The sequence below is a fragment of the Ammospiza nelsoni genome, chromosome 1, assembly GCF_027579445.1.
Source record: "Ammospiza nelsoni isolate bAmmNel1 chromosome 1, bAmmNel1.pri, whole genome shotgun sequence".
Taxonomy (NCBI): Eukaryota; Metazoa; Chordata; class Aves; order Passeriformes; family Passerellidae; genus Ammospiza; species Ammospiza nelsoni.
This window is the reverse complement of record NC_080633.1, coordinates 18,469,947-18,492,233: the sequence shown is the minus strand read 5'-3', so window position 1 is coordinate 18,492,233 and position 22,287 is coordinate 18,469,947. Positions and strand designations below refer to the sequence as shown.

The 22,287-nt window shown below is 41.8% G+C and overlaps 1 protein-coding gene across 1 annotated transcript in view; it reads left to right on the top strand.

The window, feature by feature from the left end:
* The first annotated feature begins 326 nt into the window (after nt 1-326).
* Nucleotides 327-22,287, top strand: part of KIAA1217 (KIAA1217 ortholog) — a 355,251-nt gene continuing 333,290 nt past the window's right edge. Inside the window, exons 1-2 of the mRNA XM_059469976.1 lie at nt 327-429; nt 21,508-21,605. Coding sequence (XP_059325959.1) covers nt 21,542-21,605 — 64 coding nt within the window. The 5' untranslated portion in view covers nt 327-429; nt 21,508-21,541. The remainder of the gene's footprint in view (nt 430-21,507; nt 21,606-22,287) is intronic.

Genomic DNA, 22,287 nt, shown 5'->3' with positions numbered 1-22,287 from the left:
CCTGTGCCAGGGTCGCGTTGCTTCCGCACCCGCGGAGGGGCTTGGGACGGCCCTCGGAGCTCCACGGTTCGTGCCTTCCCCCTCAGGGGCTGCGGACACCGGCAGGGCAGGGCTCGCCCCGGCCCTCGGAGGGACGCGCGGCCCAGCCCAGCCCGGCCCGGCCCGGCCCGGCCCGGCGCGGCTCCCCCCGCGGTGCGGGAGGCGCTGCCGCAGTGACTGCGGTCCCGCGGAAAGCTGCGGAGCCGCCCGCCCCGCCGCAGCCGGGCTGCCTGCAGGTGAAGTGAAAGTCGTCGGGGAGAGAGAGGAGGAGGCGGCGGCGGAGAAGGAGGAGAAGGAGGGAGCGTGCAGCCCGTCCTGCGCTGCGGCCGGCGGAGGCTCCGCACAGCTCCCGGCGCTCCGCGGCCGCGGCATCATCCCGGCTCGGCCGGAGTGAGTGGTGCCCAAGTTGGCTCTCCCGGGGGAGGGGGTGACCTTGGGCGATCGCGCTGCGGGCAGGTGGCGCTGAGCGGGCGGGGGTCGGCGCTGCCCCCGCCGCCTCCTGCCGGTGCCGTCAGCAGCTCGGGGCGGCGGGGGGCGGGCGGCCAGCGCTGCCCGGCGCGGGGGAGGCACCGGCGGCCGCCGGGAGCAGCCGGCTCGGGAGCGCCGCGTCCTCCGGCCGGTCCGGCTGTCCCTGTGCCTGCGAGCCCTCCGCTTGTGAGTAAACTTAGGGAGGTGTCAAACTTAGAAGTTACTTATTGGTAAGCATGGAGTAGCACAGAAACTGCTTTTCCCCCGAAAAGCGTGAGGGGGGGGTGTGGGGTGTGCGTGGTGTGTGTGTATTGCATGTTTGGCTGGCAGAAGCTTTCCACAACAAAATGACTGTTCTTCTTGGAGGAAAAGAACCCCAACCTAAATCCTTTAAGAATGTGCGGTTGGAGTCGGAAGCTTTTCCTTTGAGACCTGAGGACGAAAGCGGAGCTCCCTGAGCACTCCGAGTGCGGGGTCCGCGCCCCTAGACCTGCTGCTCTGCTCGCAGGGACCGTGTGAGGGTCTGGAAGATGTCTACAGTGGGGTGTTTTGCATGTCTTTGCCCATGTGTGTGCCCTGAGGTATGATCTGTTCCCAGCCGAGAGTCAACTTTTTCTGCTGTTTCTGGAGTTCAAGCAAAACTATTGTTAGCTTTAAGAATAGCAGGATTTGGCTTGTTCGTGTTTGGCAAAGTTCAGCCCCTGCATGCAGTACTGGGCAGTATGGTGATGTCAGCTTTTCAGAATATTTAAATGTCATGTTTAGTGCTTCATATCTGTGCTGCCGTTTAAAATCAGTCATTCTTAATGTGCTTTTATTTCCTGTTCTTTCTCCGTCCTAATACCTTCAAAATGCTTGTTTGGAGTTGTGCAGATGAGCATTGCATACTGCCCATGGAAATCAGCAGCTGCTCGTTTGCACATCTCTGGTAGCTCAGGAAGGCTGCCTGGACAGTAGCTTCTGCTTACTGGGAAAGCACAGACTATTAGGCAAAGTATTGCATAATATCAAGCATTAAGATGTAATCTTGTAGACTTCTGGTAAACTGACTTTCTGGATGTTAGAGATGGTTATCAAACCCATATTATTCATTTTTTCCTTCTGACCTTGTGAACTGTGTGAAGTGCAGTGAGTATGCATAGAAATCTGTATCCTCTAACTGTCTAAGAATGATATTTTCATACCGGGACCAAGCTAGATATCTGACTAACTATACCAACTATTTTCTCTTAACTCTGTGTTCACCAAGCCAAACCTAATCTCAAATTCACTTGGTAGCACCCAAACTAATGCATGCAGAATTTCTGTGCACACAGCTGATCATGCTGTATGTACAGTGGTCAGGGTGCAGCACTGATAGTGCACAACTCTTTCTGCAGCCAGAACCTCCTCTGATTTCACACTGTGTATACCTGGAGCCCTGACTGATGTGCATAGGCCCAAAGACTTTATATAATGCCATAGTTCAGTCTTGGATTTTAGAAAACCTTTATTTTCAGATCATTGCACAATAAGAGGAGGAAGTTTAGTATTGAGCATTTTTAATGCTCCTGTGTCTGGAACTATATATGTTTCCTCTATGGCAGAAAAATTATTCTAAAGCTATTTTGACAATTTATTGTAATTGAAATTAGCTATGTTTTCTAAAGCATTCAATGTGCAACAATAAAATTGCCACTAAATAAAACTCCTGTATTTGGATACTTCCCCCCCCCCCATCAAAAGCATTAAAGCATTGCCTTTGTATTCTATTCATCATTGGTTTTGTCAGGATTTTTTGTTTATTTGCTTTTATTTTGTGACTTTTTTTCCTTAACAGATGTTCTGATTAGCTAATTTGCTGTCTATCTACTTTCAGTGCTTGACATAGCAATCTCCTGTTTATTGCTTTATTGCTCTGTGATCAGTTGCTATACTGGTACTCCATGTGTGTAGGTTTTGGTTTAGGCTATAGAAAGAGCTGGGAAAAGTCAGCTTGCCTTTTTTTTTTCCCCCCCTTTACTTTGCCTAGGGAAGCCAGTGCTCTGGTAGGGCAGTTTAGTTTCTTGAGTGACTAAATTGATTCCTCCTCATTGAAGGCTAAAGCTTGGCAGCTCTTTAGTGTGAAGCCTTGTGTAATAGGGGCTGTCTGGACAGTGGTTTTGTTGGGGTAAAGATGACGTCTAGGCTGCTGTTGGTAGCAGTTTGGATTTTGTAAGGTTGCCCTTAATTGAACAGCTCTCTTGTGTTTGACATTTGCTGTGACCTCCTGCTGTAAGCAAAAGGAGACAGTTAATGATTTTGAAGCTTGTCTTTCACTTAGAGTTGAAAATGAGGATGTTTAGTTCTAGTTCCTGTTCTAACTCTCAGCCATGGTTGATTTTTCACCTTTTTTTTTTTTTTTTTAAATGTTCTATTGCATCCCTATCTCACTTGAAGCTTTTACAAACATGCAAAAAATTTATGCATGTACTGAGAACCTAAGTGTTTAAAGTTTGCTTTAAAGATACAGAAGTTTTAGAGATAAACCTTACCCATTTTACAGTAGTTATGTTGATTAGTCATTTAGAGTTTGCAGGCTACTGGAAGTTAAGTTAGAAGCAATGAGGAGAAGGTAGACTGAGGGTGGTAAATATGGGATGAGAAAAAGGGTCTGCTCTGGAGCAGTAAGCAGAGGGTGCAAAGCAAGCTGAGGGGGAGGAAAACTAAAGAAATAACTGGGAAAGTGGGATGGAACTAATGTTAGCTGGCAGGGAAGGAGAAAAAATATGGACTTTCTTTTCTATTTGACCCATCACTTTTATCAAACTGTAATGAGTTTAAATCTAATGGAGAACAACATGATTTTTACTTACCATTCCTTATGCCAATTTGTATTTGACACTGTTGTGGTGGGCAGAACCTCAAGCCCTTAGAGAGGAATTTTATTGCAGACCAGCTTTGCTGGCTTGTGGTAACCAATGAAATAATTTGTGCACCACCTCAGTCCTGGGCTCTTCTGCTGAAGCAATGCATGTGTCTGGTTTGCCATGGTGGCTGTGTGTGTCTGCACCTCGGCAATGGCACCAAAATTGGCAACTCGAGCATTCAAAGGCTGGTTGGTGGTAACTGCTTTGTCTCATAAATAGCCCAGCTGGAATGTAAATTGCTGACCTGGGGGTGAAGGCCTTTCCAGTCCATTGCAATTACTTGAGCTTTTGGGCCTCTTCCAAAGCAGTGCGCTCCAGCTAGGCATCAGTGATTCTTTAATTCTGCAAAAAATAAATTGCTTTTCCTCAAATGTGTTATTCTGTGGTGCAAAGGGACATTCTGCTGTGATACCAAACATCTCAATCCCTCTGACTGGAGAAGGTGTGGTCCTTGGTCTTGATTCACTGAAGACTTGCACATAGTGCTTGACATTATATTTATCTGTAAGCTCTTCTAGATTTGTAGTCGTAGATTTGGGTTCACTAAAGATGCCTCAGAAATTGCATACATAGTTTATATAGATGCAAGACTGTTTCTCTTCCTTTTTTCTCCCTCAGCACTGTTGAATAATAGTGTTTCTTCCATTTTTTATCCAATATAAGCTGGAATTGGCTATATTCCTGAATGCTTCAGAATTCATTAAGTAATGGAATGGTAGTTTTCCAAGCCAGCATGAAATGAAATAACTCTAAACATGCATACACAAAAAGAAAATGCTGAGGTATTTGTTGTTAACGTTAAAGTATACTGTTAAGCCTTGGGATAACAACATTGTCTGTCCCAGGGTAGTGGGTAATGCCAGGGGAAGAGCTGTTTTTTTTTGTTGAGGACAGAATGAATTGGGACAGTGCAGTGGTTATTCCAAAATCATCCCTTGATAATAAATATTGGTGGTGGTTTGGGCTTTTTGTTTTTATTTGTTTTGTTTTGCTTTTGGGCTTTTCCCCCTATTTTTGTTTTTTTATAAATTAAGGTGATATGAAAATGATTGGTTATCCCTTTTATTCCAATTCCTTTGGATTGGGAGAGGGGAAACATACCCTTCTGTAGTTCCCCACTGAAAATCTCTCAGGAAACCCTGAGAGGCTGGAGTATCTCCAAATTGCTTGATACAGTGTTTGGATTTGTGCAATTTAATGGCAAGTCTGTAAAATCTTGTGGACTATGTGTTTCTTTAAAACAGGGTAGCTTTAGGTTCTTTTCCTGTATCTCTTCCTTTCTCCTGCAGCATTTTGCAACTTTTTACTTTAGGTCCCAAATTGCCTAAAATATAAGCTCTGTGTGTGTGAGAGTTTTTTGTTTGTCTGTTTTTGTTTTGTTTTGCTCTTTCCCATGCCATATAAACTAAAATCAGTTTTTAGATCTTATGAGACACATATTAATTTTCTACATCCCTTCTTTGGGCACAGTGAGATGTGAAATGGTGCCTTTGAAGAATTTGGTAGGAGTTGGGTTGAAAGGCAGAGGATGGCAAAGGTTGACAGGGATCTCTGGAGATCATCTTGTCCAACCTCCCTGTCCAAGCAGGCCCACCTAGAGCTGCTTGTCCAGGTGACTTTTGAGCATCTCCAGGGATGCAGATTCCAGAGCCTCTCTTGATACCCTGTGCTCAGACAGTCTTACTAAAAAAAAAAAGTGGATTCCTTTGTGATGGAATTTTAGAGGAGTGTTTAACATCTTTGTGATTGGTGATGAGTATTTGATGAAAGATGCAATTTAAACCACCACAACCAAAAACTTCAGGGGCTTGCTTATTGCTAAGATGCTTTATACAGCTTTATGCTGCTCAAACTCACAAAAGCTGGCATTTTATTCTTCAGCTGGCCTGCCTGGTGCTTTACTTTCATTCATGTTTTCTGTGATCTCTATCCCAAAAGACTATGAGCACAAGAAACCTTGAAATCCTAATTACCTTTACAAGGATGGAGAAGGAAGCCCTGCTTGCACTACTGACTAAAGGAGCCCTAAACTCTGGAAGAACACAACTTAATCGTGTCAGAGTTAGGAGTTCTGGACCACAAACATCCCCACATCATCCTTCTCCTCTCCTGGTGCAGCTGATGCTGGTGGGTGCTGCACTTCTTCTGTCCCTGAGTCTGGATATGCAGTTCAAACAGACCTTTTCCTAGCTGGAGTCCCAGTCTCAGAGAAGATTTTCTGGGAAACAAAATACATATTTATAAATTAATTTACAGTTTGTGGTGTTCACTGTGTGGCTAATGTTACTACCCCATTCTGTACTTTCTTTAGCATACATTGAAACTACATTGCATAAATTGAGGTTTGTTGTATTATTCAGGTATAATGGTCAGCAGAGTATGCAAGACTACTATAGTTAAGCATTTAATAATTTTTCATTTTAGAAATTAATTGTGTACAGCTTTTTGACCTAGGAAGGATTTTATCAGTGAAACATAGCAATACTTTTCTTTCATCATAATGAACTCACTATATTCTCTTTAAACCATTTTTTTTCCTTGTCATATTGCATGAAATAGGGTAATAGAAGGCTCTCTAGAAGCATGCCAGCATTGTGTTTTTTGGCTATTAGAAAGCCAATGGAGAAAAGCAAGAAGGCTCTCTTGGGATCATGTAAAAGAGAACATGGACTGCAAAATACTTAGGACTGAATATTGCTTTAGTAATGACAAGTCCTACCTTGGAAACAGCATTCTGTCTGGCAAGAGTCTAAATTCTGTGATTAGGAAATTTATTCTATCCTTTATTGCTATGACTTTGTATGGAGATTATTTGGAAAGGTTTGCTGGAAGAAGTTTCTTGAAGTTATTTATCTTCATGTTGAAATCCATAAGGATGGATTATACGTATTTGTTACTCAGTCATGGAGTATGTAATTAGTACTTTGGCTGAACATTAGTGAGCAAATGCTTTGTATTGTAACATTTGTTTGAATAAACCACTTTTTAGTATGGATAATCCTCTTTTAACATAATTGAAACATGGAGCTAATACTTAAACATTTTCAGTTTAAAGACCGATGGGATAGTTGTTGTATGCTACTGTAAAATCACCACAGGAATATTGAAGGAGTCACGTGCTATAAGCACAACTACAAGATTTCTGTATTTCATCCAGTCCCATTTCTATCATTCTTGTATGTGCTGGTATAATAATTATAAAGACTTTAATTGCCTAAGAGCTTGCCAGCTTGCATTTGCCAACTATGCTGAAATCCTGGCCAAAATCTTCAAAATCATGCAGTAAGCTGCTGTTGGCTCAGACCAGTGGATATAAATAGATGATATGGTGCTGAATTACAATTCGTTATTGAAATTCAGCTAGTGTCTAATAAATAGCCATAAAAGGGCAACATTGTTTCCCTAATTAAGGCTTTTAAAAGAACACAGTATTTTTAATTTATTTATTTAATAAAGTTAATGTTTATCACAAAATTGTAAGATCTAGTTCATAGTTTAGTGACTCTTTCCAAACAAAAATATTTTTCTGATTTTGAAAAGAGTTGTGGTCTACTGTCTGGTTGGTTTCCAGTAGAAATAGTTCATTATTTTATTTTGGGGTGAGGTAAAATTTGTATGAAGACAGTGCATTTTATACATAAATTGCTTTTCAAACATCATGCTTCAGAAATTATGTTAAAGAACTGCAGTATCTAGTTAATAGTATTTTCAAAATTATTTGTGCTGCCTCTTCCCAACAATAAGGAAAATTTGTGCCAGATTGGAACTTTGAAAATGGGAAGATACAAATGCTTATTTGTGGAATCAGCTTTAACTGATCTGTTTGTGACTCCCTAATAGTACCTTCCAGGGGCTAGAATAACATCAAAGTCCAGTGGCATGACACGTTGTGGCATGTATGGAAAGAACTCATGGGAAAATCAGGCTGGAAGGGACCTCATAAAGTCTCTAGAGTGGCCTCCAGCAGACAGCAGGGGCAGCTGTGGTGTCAGAACAGGCTGCCCAGGGCTTGATCCAGTCATGTCTGTGCAGGCCAAAACCATTTTCAAATCTCTCAGGACAGCCTGTGCTGCTGCTTGACCCTCCTCACAGTGAAAATGCCTTTAGGGATTACAGGTTCTCCAGCCTGTAGGCTTGGTGTGTGCACCTGTGTTAGATCTTGACTCTGTTCTTTGTGCTGCCTACCAGGTGGTTTTGTGGTTTGAGTTTTAGAAGAGGTGATCAGTTCCCTGGTTTGCGTGGTTCACCTCGGTGCTGTTTTGCACACAGAGTGGTTGGGTGCCTTGGAATCCAAAGTAGAATGCACTTCTTGGGGCAGGAGGTGCAGAGAGTGAGGGAATGCTGTGTGTGTTATATTTGATATCCTGTCACCATGGAGTTTAGGCATATGAGGCAGTGCCAAGTATTGAGTGTGCAACAAGTCCCAAGTCTGGCATTTGCAAAGCAAATGTGGGGCCAAGACCAGGACCTAGCTCCCAAAGCTTTGTCTGTGTTGTGTAGCTAGAAAAGTTGTTTAATTGACTCATCTCTGCTCCTCTGAAACATAAGGCCTGATAATGAATATCAGCTTTTTGGCTGATAGACAAGGTTAGTTTGAAGCACTTTCAGCAGTGTTTCAAGATACCTTTGTACATTGCTGCCTTCAGACTAGCAGTTCTTCCATAGCAGGTTCTTCTAAGATGTACTAGGCAATTCTGTGAGTGGTAATTTGAGGAATTCAAATTATTTCAGCCCCTAGTTAGCACTTTCAGCATCACTTGGTAGGAAAATGAGAAAAACATTCAGCAAATCCTCAGCCTAAGTAAGTTTAAACCCACTTCTGTACCCTAGCATTGTAACTTGCTGAGGTCTGTTTATATGTCTCCTATTAAAACTCTGCAGCTGGATGAGCAACCCAATATCCTTGGGGGCAAGAAAGCATAAAGCTATTTCCTTTCTTTTCAAGTGATGGCAGTGCTGAGAAAGCTGGACCTGGGAGTGCAGTGCCACTGAGCTAGGGTTCAGTGTCTGCAGGTGCAGTTTCTCAGGCTTTATCTGTGTTACAGTGGAGTGTGTAGCTGCTGGTGTATTCACTAAAGGTATTAATGATGGATACATCATCTGTCAGCATGCTAATAAGCATCATTAACTATCCTCAAAGCAGCTAAATGATACAGCTGTTGAAAAGGCAGGAGTTGCACTCTAGCCTCTTGTCTGAGCTCCTCTTTAGGCCCTAATGGATGGAGCTCGTTGAGGGAAAGCCTGAGGGCAAAAGCTTGGAGGTGGATGAGTCTGGGAGAGATTCTTCCTTTTGATGTTTGCTTTAATGTTAACAGAGCACCAGCATGCACTGCAATTGTTTGACTAGAGTTATTGTTTGGATGTCTAATGACCCATGACCATTTGTTAGTTTCTGATGTTATTACTGTAATTGCACTAACATCTAAAAGTTTCCAATTGATGCAGCGAGGCTGCTCTGCCTTCCTTGGCTACTCATAAGTGCAGATTTACTGGTAGGTTAACCTTTTCATTTTTTACTGTTTTCAAGGTGTTGTCTTGTTTATGTCAAATGTTACAAATTTCCTTGTAAACCAAGTGTCTCCACGGGTAGCTACTAACATCCTACTATTTTACCTCTATTATTTCATAATGCTAGTCTTGTAACCAGTTCTTTTATGGGGTTCTCTTTACGGCCTCTGGCACAGAGCTCGGTCTCTGGATTGCTCAATAAAGACCAGACCTCTCAATGCCTTATAGCATTCGCAAAAAATTAGCCCATTCAGTAGCATCCAGCCCGGCAACTAATGGCTATATATATATATATATATATATAATTAAAACAATTTTTATTAACCTATTAAGGAGAAAATCCTCCTTGCGTTTGCGGGAACACCGGTAAGAGAAAGGAGGCACTCTGAGGTTAAATGGAAGGAGATCTGTGGCTGAGCAGGGATGGGAGGGCGGGCGCTGCCGCAGAGCTCCGCGGCCGCAGGAGGGAGCGCGATGGCTCCGCGGCTGTGTGCGCGTCCCCGCGGCTGTGTGCGCGTCCCCGCGGCTGTGTGCGCGTCCCCGCGGCTGTGTGCGCGCCCCCGCGGCTCTGCGCGCCCCCGCGGCTGTGAGCGCCCCCGCGGCTGTGAGCGCCCCCGCGGCTGTGTGCGCGCCCCCGCGGCTCTGCGCGCCCCCGCGGCTGTGTGCGCGCCCCCGCGGCTCTGCGCGCCCCCGCGGCTCTGCGCGCCCCCGCGGCTGTGTGCGCGCCCCCGCGGCTGTGTGCGCGCCCCCGCGGCGCCGGGCGGAGCGCGCTGGGCACATCCTGTGTCCTGTCCTTGGCCGGACAGCTGCGGCTCAGCCCTGCTGCTGCCAGGCGCTGCACCATCAATGCTGTTTCAGGAGTCCGGCGGAGTTTTAAAGGTTTCGTGGGGCGAGAGCAAGAGTCTCTTTCTTCTGCAGGCTGCCGGGTTCGAGAGTTCTGGCAACTTTTAACGAGCGATAAAGTTGTACTTTTTCCTACTCGTTTTGTTTTTATGGCTGACATTTAAAAAAAAAATTCGGAGCAAATATCTCCAAAGGGCACCAAATAAGCTGAAAATTATTAAGATTCAAAGATATGAAGTACAGTGATGTAAATATTCAAACCACAATTTTGTTTATTCTGTCTTTGGGGGATTATGCTAGTCAGTGAAATTCTGTCTCAAGCTCTTTTGCCCACCCCCTCAAAGAGAACATCACTTTGCCATGCAACACTGCTGGACACAGTTGCTATAACAATGGCATTTCTTTATTTGTGATTCTGTACTAAGCTGAATTTTAAGGATAATAGATCTTCTCTCCATCTTCGCATTCTATCACTACAAGGATTTCATTTCTCAAATGCTCAAAGAAACCCAAACACAGCATGACCAAGCTGTAGCTATTTATCAACTCCTTTAAAACATAACTATTGTTTTAAAATCAAAATTTACCAGAAACACAAAGCAAATCCGTTGCTCCAGCCAGTCATGCTAGTTCCTTAGGTGCAGTGCACCCTCTGAATTCAGACACACAGAAGTCCTCCTGACCCTCAGTTTACTGATGTTCAGAACAATGTTTCTCAGCCTTTTAAGATTTGCACAATTTTTTTTCCTGAGAGGGTTATTTTTTCCATGTTTTACACTTGTTCTACAAGAAGAAATGCAAAGGTAGTGATGAAAAATATAGCCTTTTGAGGCTATACAATGGTATTTGACATACAGAATTCAAGCACAGAGGTATTCAGACAAAAGGTCACGATATTGTAGCCACCTCACAGATTCAGTGTTTTATTATAGACCTCTATGTAAAGGCTATGTTTGTGAGATTTGACGTGTCTAGCAACTTCTAGCATGATGTATAGCAATTTGAGCCCAAACCCCATCCTTACACCTTTGTCCCCTTAGTTTAGAAAGATACAGACATTACACATACTGTCCTGTTTGAAATAAACCAACCCAAATGTACAAACAAATTAGTAATGTAGGACAAAAAAATCACTGAGGCATAAACCTCAAACCTTGTGGCTAGTTATTCTGTGTTTGAACATCACATGAAACATTCAAATACAGCAAAGTTAGCCATTCATTGTAACCAGAAAGCTGAATTACTGTGACTGTAACAGTTCAGCAAATGTCAGGTACTAAATCTGAACTGATTAAATGTGTAATTGGTTTAGTTGATGCATTGATTTTGAAGAATTTCAAACTACTATGTGTGTACTAATAAAGGGTATTTTTGCATTGCAGCAAGCATGAGCAGAACTTTCTATTCACCATCCTGGCCCCCCAGCTTTGTTTTACACAGCTGAATAACTGTAAAACTGAGACTTTCTGTCATGTGGAAGCAACAAGATAAATGTTTGTAGTCTCCTAAATAGCTTTTTTGTCCTAAAGATGTCATATAATCAAACCACAATTTTCCTGCATGGTTAAATATTAAATGACAGCAATTTGCTTGTTGAGAATTGTTGACACTTCATTTGCGGTTTGGTGATTTACTTATTTATTGATATATTCTCCAAAAGAACTTTTTGGTTTCTATAAGGATAACTTAGAGTTATCCTTATAACAAAAAGGATAAGCAAAACAGTGACTGATGGAACTGATGCTTTACAGGTGCTTTAGTTTTGAACTTTGGAACTAATGCTAGCAGTTCTCAGGAACAGAATCAACACTCAGCTTCTTTCTGTAATAACACTTGCCTGCTTCCTGTGGCTCATAGGAGATGCTGTGCTGGACAAGCAGTGCTGAGTGAGGGATGTACTGCACACATCTGCCTCTTGCAGCTCTTCCAGTGGAAGAATCAGGAGGTTTTGATAGTAGCACCACAGAATGATTGGAAAACAGGAGGCTGCAGACTTCAGTAGCTTCTGTGAGCTCTGAGCGTTTTCCTCTCTTGTGCATAGGGTAACAGGACCTACTAATGTGACCATTAACTGATAGGTTCGGGCAAGTTGTTTTGTGAAGTGGGAGAGGAAGGTGAAAGTGACACATCTGTAGCTAATTGTCAGAAATTGGAGGGTGTCACAATAGAAGTACTCTTCTGAACTTGACAATTTCTTTTCCTATAGTTTGATACTATCAGAGAAAAGGGCTAATAAATAGTAAAGTTCGAAACGTTGCAGCCTGCCTTGATTTTTACACAAAGTGACAGTTCCAGAGCAGTTACACCCCTGACTTCCCTTGTTGTCTTCCTCCCATTCTATTGGTGTTTTAGCTTTGTAGTACAGAAAAGAATCTTTCATTCATATTTTGTCCTCAGCTTAGGTTCCTCCTTGTCTCCTGAGATTTATATGTGAGTATATTTGCAGAACTTGCTTAATAGTTTTATAGCCCATTTTTACAAAAAACCTGCACCTTTATTTCCTTGAGGAATTCCTTTCAGGTGCAGTGTTTATCACACAGTTTTGCCTTTGTGGCTGAGTATGCACATCCTTAGTTGCACCCATCTTTATCTGCACTGTAAGAGAGGCTTGGTGTGCACTGGCAGTGCTGCTTTTAGAAAGAACAAAGGGCTGTAGATGCAGAGCCTGAGATGGAATTGTATCACCTTCTGCTTGATGAAGCTTACTTTGAACAAATGCTGTCCATAAGATATGCTTCTGCTATATCATTCAGGTTCTTACTATAAAGGGTTTTTTTTTTTATAATCTTCTTTTTCACTTTCCTCTTTTTATTTTTTTCTCCTCAGTTTCCATCATGAGTATGTTCAAAGTAGTTGTTGGTGGTGCTGAATGTGACAGAAAGCTAAGCAGGAAGTCTGGGACTCATATGCCGTGCTTTGAGCTCCCTTCTGAGAGTTTGTACAGTTTTACCTCCTGATCTGGGATCTTGTGATAGAAGAGAGAGAAGCTGGAGTGATACAGGAGTCTTGAGCTCCATTGCTTTCATGCAACACATCAGGTTTCACATACTTGATCACTCAGTTTATTAGCAGTGGTGTTGCAGTTGTCAGGCTTTCAGCATAGATTTACTTTAACTGTGTCATGAAGTAGTGTTTAACAAACAGTACTTCATGTTTCTTTTCAAAAATTATGTTTATTATCAAACATAGTAGTTGAATTATAAATAGAAACCAAAAATGATTGTATGAAGCATAAATATTTCTTACCTTTGGGGATTATGAACGAAAATACCTTTGAATAACAGTGCTTTAATAAAATGTGTAAAGATGAAATGTGAAGATGATTTGTGGGCTCAAGATGCTAAACATCCTGCTAGGAACTACTAGGACGCATCAAATCTTACAAACAAAGCCTCTACATCCATGTTCATAATAAAATTCTGAACCTGACAGATGGCTGCAATGTAGGGACAGTCTGTCTGAATACCTTTATGCTTTAATTCTTCATGTCAAATATTGTGGTGTAGCCTCAAAAGGAAACAGTGCCTGTACTCACACATTGCTGCTGTTGCCTTTCTAGTTCTACAGCAAGTATAAGAGATGACAAGAACAAACAGAGGGTCAGGTGGGCTTGTGTGCATCTGAATTTGAATGGTGCACTGCACTGACAGAACCAGCATGACTGGCTGGAGCACCTCATCACCCCTCTATTTCTGAGATTTGACTTTGAAACCATAGCAAAGTTTTAAAACAGTTGATAAATAGCTGTTATTGATATACCTTGGTCATACTGTGTTTGGGTCTCTTTGAGCATTTGAGAAATGAAATCCTTGTAGTGACAGAATGTAAAGATGGGGAAAAAACCAAGAACCCTTAGAATCCAGTTTAGTGTAGAATTGTGAATAAGGAAGTGCCATTGTTATAACAACTGTGTCCAACAGTGTTGTATAGCAAAATGAAGCTGTTTGAATTTTTTAATTGAATTTTCATACATAGTGTATTTGGATTCTTTCTACACACAAGCTTAGTTCATTTTCCTACATGCTGTAAGATTAAAACATGGCACCATCAGGGATTTTTTTACACTTTTAATTTTTAAGATGTTGTGCACAGATTGATTTCCACACCACCACCACTTCCTATTTTTGTGTTGTTTATGAGAGAAATATGCATCTTTAAATTCTATTCCTTATATGCGTTAAAACCTTTCAAGTCCATTGCTGAAGTGTTTAACTCTTTAGCAGAGTGGTACCCTATTATATTCACATATGTGCAGTTCTCCCATGGCTTAGTTGCTCTGCCTTGTCCACTGTGGTATTTTAGTAGTCTTTTCTGAGTTCCTGGGTTTTTGTCTGGAGTTTACAACTGCACAGGATGGACTTTTCAATAAGTTATTCCTGGTGTGTTTCTTGAAGTGACAATTACTAAGTAATGCTTTCTCTTTCTGAGATGTGTGGATCTGGATGCAAACAAGACACAGGTTTTTTAATGTCTGTCTACATTTATAAAAATACTCTTTAGCTGTAAATGGGGATGACTGAAGCACAGCCAGGAAAACTTTATTTGATATTTGGATGATTGCCATTAATAGAATTCAGTTAACACATGCCTTTGTCTGTTGTGGAAATTCAACTTTAAAAGGAATAATTTCTCAACACTACCCTGCTGTGCAGAATCCTGAATATTAACAGCTTTTCTGAAGGTTAGTGGAACACTGCATTAACTGCTTTTTGTTCAGCTATGAATTGCTCTTTAATAGCAGAAGTTTTGGTACTAAGAGTTGTGTTTTAAAAAATGCAAGAAACAAATTTGACTTCTCATTTTTATTTTCAAGTACAAAAAATGATATTACAGTTTGGATAAAATATTAATGCCTTTGGTGATTAATAATATATCACTGGTCATCTTTCTTTAAAATAGAAGCAGCTGTCTTTCAGCAAATTCTTCTGTCTTCACTCACACACTATAGTGTGCATTTCGGAGTTGCAGTAGCTGCATTTGCAGGTAAGATTTGGATCTTACATTGTCCAAATCTGCATCAACAGCATGCTCAGATCTTCTGCTGATCCTTCAGTGAAGCTATGCCAACATGAACTTTTTAACCATGACTTTTTCTAGTGCAGGTAGAAACAAGGCATCTGCCTTTCCCTATGTGCTCAGGAATTGTTTTAATTTAAAGCTTGCTTCTTTAGTCTGAAGCCAGAGGAAACTGGAAGGAAGATTTTCTGTTTGGCTGTGTAAGGCATTTCTGTACATGCTGCAGCTCCTTTGAAAAGCTGCCACTGCTGCTGTGGCATCAATGCAGCTCTGCTGCTGGAAAAAACAGGAGCAATGGTGGGAGACTTGCTCCCAGTCTTCTACTGCTTTACCATCTACAGGTACTCTGAATTCAGTGTGGCAGACAGAGGGAGGGTATAGCACTCTGTATTTTGTTTCCACTGTCCTGTCTTTAGTTGTGCTACTCAAATGAAAACACATGATGAATGTTAGGAAGAATACCAGTTGTCTTGCTGACATACTTTCATTTGAGACCTGTGTGAAAATTAGTGGTCCAGATACAGCTGGGATACTTATTCTGAATAAGTTAATGTCAATAGGAGGAGAGGGAAGAATATTTGTGTATTTGTCAATTAATCACATTATTTTGAGATGTATACTTGAAGACATTAAATAAAAACGTTGTTTTAGTAAGTCTTTCTGAGCAGACAGAACACAGGGTAAGAAAAATTCAACTGTGTCCTGCTGATGGCTGGCTGAGGAGTCTAGGAATTCTTCCTATGACTCAGTTTCTAGGGGTAGTCAACTTTCTACAAAGTTTTAAGACTCTTATATAGTGTATGGTGCTCTTTAACTCACTTTCACCAAGGGTAGGTTTTTCTTGCTCTTTGGCTTTTGCCATGCAGTTATGGTTAGATTTCTATGGTTAAATGTGACTTGGCAGAGTTAGGTTTATGATTGGACTAAATGACTGCAAAGGTATTTTCCAACCAAAATGATTCTATCCTGAAGAATTTTAAGAAATAACAGAGAATGAAACCATATGAATTAATAATAGCTCTATGACTTATCTGATTGCTGCAAATAATTCTTTTCTTGGCTACATTACTGATTTCAAAGTACCATAGCTAAATGCAGATGTTCCTGTTCACTGTAGCTAATGTACCACTTGTGTATGTATATGACTTGCTCATCTGTCTGGGGTGCATCTGAAATGATGTCAAAGGTGCAGAGGTGTGTGAGAAACACCATTTGGATGCTTTCATATATTCAAAATGGAAGCTGTTCAGCTCTAGATTGAAATGAATTCCATTAGGAGGAATCCATTTCAAGCAGAAAGTATGTTAAGAGCTACTTCTGCTTACAAAAGCGCACATCATCGCTGAAGAGGCTTGGAAGGATTTCAGATCTGCTTGTGCTTTTGCATTAAATGAATGATTTCTGGTCTTTCTATTCCTCTGCCCTAGCTCCATTGCTACTGGTTTTTTTTGTTGTTTTTTTTTTGCATTTTCCCAACGTACTGCCTGTTTGTCCCAGGTAGAGTCCTTGAGCCACTGCCTTCCTGCATGGGTGGCTTCAGGTGTGCTCTGTTTGGTTCTGTGTCTGCAGCATCAGCTCTGCTTGGTCCATGGCTGGGAGGTGGAAGCAGGCTCTTCTCTGATTACACTGAGCTATGCAGTTCAATTAGCTGCCTTTTGTATAGCTCACTGAGATATAACTTTCCTTTCAACAGAGGCCCCTTCCCGTGGGGCAGCTCTCTGACCTGCCGCTTGTGTGTGTGGTGACAGATTTTTGGGTCAACTGCACCCTGTTTGAGTTCTTGTGCTTCAAGGAAGGGGAAGCTAAGAGAGCAAAACACACTTTTACAAATTTTTTGGGTTTTTTTACCCTAGTGTGGTGGTGGAGAGGAATCTTCTGCAGATCCCAAATATTATCTGGGCAACAGGCCCAAATGAAAAACCCGTTCTAGTGCCAGGAAGAGCATGGCTGGGAGGTACAGAGGCTTGGTGAGCACCCTGGCCCTGCACCCCTGGGGCAGGACCTGCCAGCCTCTCTGCCTGGCCACCAGGGTCAAACTCTTGTACCTTCCAGGGTTTTCTTTGGAGGATGGTGTGTTCCCTTCTTGGGGACTTCATCTGAGTCTGAAGATGCATGTGAACTAGTGGGGCAAGGGAGAGAAAAGCAAAATGTGAGTCTTGAAAGACTGGGATAGCTCAGTTTTCTGAGATGCATAAAGAAGTTTTCACATTCCTAATTTAATTTTAATTGTTAATCTCTTTATTTGCCATTAAATTAATCTTCAGCTAGTCTATTTTTTGTTGTTAATTTCCTTTCTTTTTATATCTATTTCCTATGGATTAACAGTATTATTCATTCAAAGGGTATCTATCAAACATAATTAACAAATAATTTTGTCCAGAACCCTTTTTAAAAATTATTACTGTTAGGAAATAGGTTAAGCAGTTACTAGGTTATAGGGCAACAATAAGAAAGAATTGAACAACCCATCTCTCCTTGGTTTGGTCTACATTAACTCCCTCATGTTGCTTGCTATAGCTCTCATCTGCTGCCTGCAACACCTTCCCATCCCACAGGTAACTGTTTCTTTCTTGTTGTGAGCAGGAGAAGTCTTGGTGAGGCCATTTGGGGAGCAAAAGCCTTGTGGAAGGCTGCTTAAGCTGCTGCCACTGGAGAGTGAAGGTTACTCTGTCAGTCCCATGCTGGAGGGTGAATAGGTGATGCAGCTCTTGTCATGCATAACTTCTGTGCTTGAAAGTTGAAACTGAGTCCATGTTTATACATTTGAATGTCTCATATTTAAAAATAAGAGCCATTATCTGTATTGGCACACTAAATAAACTGCATTTTTCCCTCTTCAGAAACACTTTTCCTCTGGAGAATTCAGCAGCAGCAGTATAAGGCAGTTGCTCTTTGCAGAATATGTGATTTCTTTCCTGGCCCTGAACTTTTATCTTGCTGAAACAAATATTTTACCATTAAGAACACTTGGTCACATCTGGTACATCTTAAAAAGGGTTGCTTTTCCAAGAATAGCATGCAAACATGAAATCAGAATCATAAGCAGATGTTTGCTAATATGGCCATAGATAACCTTTCAGTTTCATGTTTAATTTTTATAAATAACCATCTGTAAAGAATGCAGATTAATAGAGAACAGAGATAATTTCTGTCAGTGTTACTATGTTAACTTTACTGTGTTGTTGATGTTGTACTCATTACTATAAAATAGCATTATTTATTGTATAAAATTGTCAGCTGCTGGTTACACAAGAAGAGACATTTTTGTCATTGCTCTTTTACAACCTGGAAATGTTTGCTTTTCTTCAAAGAACATAGGATGATTATCTGTGTCAAAAAGACTTATAATTTTGGCTTAATTCTTTCATTCATTGATAAAATACTTGAATGCTCTGGAATAGAGGGAATTTCTGGCTGCGTTTTTGCCTTTGCATTTTTAGTAAGCTTGGCATGACTTGCAGTTGGGCTGGTGAAAATGAGGTATTTGCTCCCTTGACTGCTGCCCTCAAAGAAGCATATTTCAGCTTATTGAAAAAAAAATCTGTTTCATAAGGCAGACCAGTAGCCTTTTGTTTCCCTCTTATAATATTCTCCTTATAACTTACTTGAATTAGTTTTGGACAGTTCAGTGTGCAGATGCAGTTGACAATACTCCTCCTTCACTGGAAAGCCTGCCTGTCACTGCTGCAGCAGGAGACAAAGGCCTGAGCTATGCTGCCACTGCCTCTGCCCTTCCAGAAGGGTCCTTGTCACAGGGGGACCTTAACTGGTGGCAAAATATATTCAGATGCCATCACAGGGAAGGCATGACATGGGACAATGTCAGAAGTGTCCCTTAGCAGTAAGGGCTGAGGTCTCTGGATGCCCCAAGCATGAGGCAGCTGCCATCTGCATTCTGCTGAGGTACCCAGCACATCACGTCCCCAGGGCAGCTCGTGGTGTTTTGGGAGCTCAGGATGGCAGCGACTACCCTTGAATCCAAAAAATGATTGGTCACAGAGGCAGGTTTGGGGAGGAAGGCAAGATACCAGATCTGCTTGCTCAGAGGATGAGCCTTGTAAGGGAGAGGGGTGAAGTTCATTGGTGTGGTGCTGCCCAGGCTGTGCCCCTTGCAGGACCCTGCAAACCCCCTCCCCTGCTCCAGAGACCAGTGCAGGACCAGTCAGCAGCTGGGCATGTGGAGTAGGGTGAGAAGGGTTAATTGCCAAAACGGGTTAATGTGAGTAAGCAATCAACCCACAGAAGGCTTATATTTGGAGCTTTTTTTGATGTGTTCATTTTTTTTATTTTTAAGTTTAGAAACTTTAAAACATCTCCATTGATGATGATATTGACATTCCTCAGAAGCAGAGATGTACACGAGCATAGCAAGTACATCTCAGCATCCAAATTTGTAGATGACGTGAAAGAATTGTTTGGGAAAGATAGTGCAGCACTGAGAATTCATTACAGCATTGCTTGCATTGTAGTTGAAATACCTTCAAAGAGAAACTAACAATTTAAATGAGTTCTGAAGCAGAAGAACCTTGCAGGCATTAGGGAAGGGGGGGTAGCAGCTTATGTGTTAGCAAAATATCTCCAGCTAGAATATTATTTTACATCCCCGTTGTGTAGTTTTCTCCCTTGGTAATTTACAAATGGAAAATAAAATTTGGAATTATAGCTGATTAGATATTGTGAGTTCTCAACAAAGCATGTTTGTGTTCTGTATGCAATTATTACAGAGTTGCTGGGTACAACTTGGTAGATGAATTTGAGTTATCTTTTGTGTTCAAGCAATTCAGTCTCTTCTTTTTTTTTATGAAGAATGAACTATGTTCTGCTACAGCACTCCTTAGAGAAAAGATATTTTATGTTATTTTTTAACCAGTAATTATTTTTTAATTTTATAGTGAAAATTAAACTAATTTAATCAAGTATAGCCTGTACAAAAGATTTTGATTTTGCCAGTTGTGATTGTGTAGACTGCATTTTGGTTTAAATAAGTAGTGTTGCCATTCTCAGTTCTGAAGACTTAAACCCAGCTATTCTTTCTGTCTTCTTTTCCTTCTCCTGGCTCACTTATTTGCATGTGGTCAAGCACTTTGGCCCTTTTAATCCTAGATGTGAATCTGTGGTTCTTGCTAACAGATTGCCTGGGCTTGTTCTGAAGCATGATGTGGAGGCAATACTGGAGCAATGCCATGCTTTTCCCAATGCCATGCTCTTTTGATGGGAAACTGGGGGAAGGAGAGGCAGAGGCACTGGGATTCTGCCTTTTGCTTTCTCTTGGGGTAGTGGGAAGCTCACTAATGTGGCCAACCTTTGGTAGGTGTGACCAGTGATTCCCTACTCTCAAGCAGTGTTCTTAAAACTACTTCTGTATTGAAATTTTGAGATCATAGGCTGTATTTATCAGCCTACAAGGCTTTGTAAATATGCAGTGTTGTCTAAGTTTGGGAAATATCTATTAAACCACTTAGATGCGAGTTAAAGGAAAAATTGTGCAATTATATCTCAGCCTTTCAGTAGATCCACGTTATTTGGTGTACTTTTAATAATGGTCATTAGTTCAAGATATTGTCACCTTGAACCTAAATCACATTAATGGCACTGATAATCTTTAAACTTGCAGTGTTCCTGAATGATGAAAATGATGTTCTTCTTTATTTTCTTGCTTCTAGATATAATGTTTTATTTAAAATTACTAGAAATAACAAATGGATGAAGCTTGGAAATGGGTACCAGTGAAATAAAGCTGAAATAAAATTTTAGAAATGCTGAGAGCTCAGAATATCTTTGGGCATATGTCAGCTCTGCCTTGTGATGAAAGGGGAGCTGATGCTTTAAGAAGTTGGATCATTTGTTTGCTAACTTGTGGCAGAGCAGTAGAGACAAGACTCAGGTGTGAAAAGTATTTCACTGATTCCATGGATGGTTGTGGTTAGATCTATTGCTAATACAGAATCTAAATATAAGCTAATCAGGTCTAAAGGGTTGAACCATAAGCAGGTTCAATTAGAAATGCACAGGTTTGCAGTCTTTGGCCTGCAGAATGCACAATTAGAAGGCTACAAAGCACCTCTGTGGCTACTTTTGGATTTTATTTCTGCACATGACCAGATCTTACTGCTGGTACTCACCTGTCCAAACATGTGTGTTTTCTGTCTTCAGCCTGGATGTACTCTGCAGGTGTCTCTGCCTGGGGAAAGGCTGAAGGTGTGACCCACCTGGAAGCTGCCTGCAACTTTAGGGGACCAGCTGGCCCAGACTCCAGCATTTTGTACCCTTTTGCAGGCTGATCTGTACCAAAATCAGTCACAGTCGTCCCAGCTTCCCTGCCTTTGGAATGCATTCATTATGTGGACGTACAGACAGTTCCTCCTGCAATTCCCACCTGGCATTCTAATCTTAGGGAAAATCACATTTCCAATCAGAGGCAATGGCAAGGGAGTGGGTGCCTGTGTGTGGGGAATAGGACTCAAAGACCTGACTGTCTTTCCTTGCTGTCACCTAGCTGCTGCAGGGCATTTCTGCTGGGTTAAAAATATTTGATGTTGCAATATTTTTCTGAAGCGAATAGCTATTAAATTGCTCATACTTCCAGCTTTAACTGCATTTTAACAAACAATGTTTTGGTTAGTCAGCCTCGATGAAGCGTCGTTTGCAGGGTTTTCAGCCGAGGCTGTCTGTGGGAGGCTGCCAGTGCTGGTTTCCAGAGGGACTTCAGCACACCCACGCTTGACTCACTCCTTTCCTGTTTTAGGTTTCCTGAAGCTCCTGTGCTGTGATGCCCCGGAATGCCTCATGGCAGAGCCGCCCGGCCGCCCCGCTGGAGCGTGGCGCTGCCCTGTAGGGAGCTGGGTAAGTGAAACCTCATCCTCGGCATGGAAAATGCTGCCTGACCCCATGGCCCGTCCTCACAAACCTGCTCAACAGCTTTCTGTTGGTCTCATCAGCCCCCTCTTGTGTGTCACACCACGCTCTCCTGGCTTCACCCGCATTGGAGGGCGGTTTGTTGGGAAGCGGTGGATGCATGGGTTTCTTATTTCTAATATGCTTTGGTCAGTTTCCTCTGGAGAGTTGATTATGTGTTAGATGGGTGGATGGGGAGGATATAAGGGCAGAACTAACAGGAGCTGGACATGCTCACTAAGTTGTGAATTATACCTTCATTGTCTTTATATACATACATATATATATATACAGAAGGTAAGCATTGGGATGAGGAAGGTGAGTTAGAGGAGGTACATCTGAAATACCTTCTTGTTCCTCTCTTTAAAAAAATTCATTTCTGGAAAACTTTTTTTTTCTGCCATGGACACTGCTGATTTCCTTCATGTGCTATGAGCCCCATCACATCTTCCATGCACTGCTGAAATTTGTTAGATGTGACTACTTGTTATGGAATAATTACTTGTGTTACTCCAGTTGTACCATTTCCCTCTTGCAAAAGTAAGGTGTGGTGGGTGGCTGGGACCCCCTGTTTGACCCTCTAAGGAAGGCATTTGGCTGTTTTTTGTGCCTGAATTGATCTTGGGCCTTT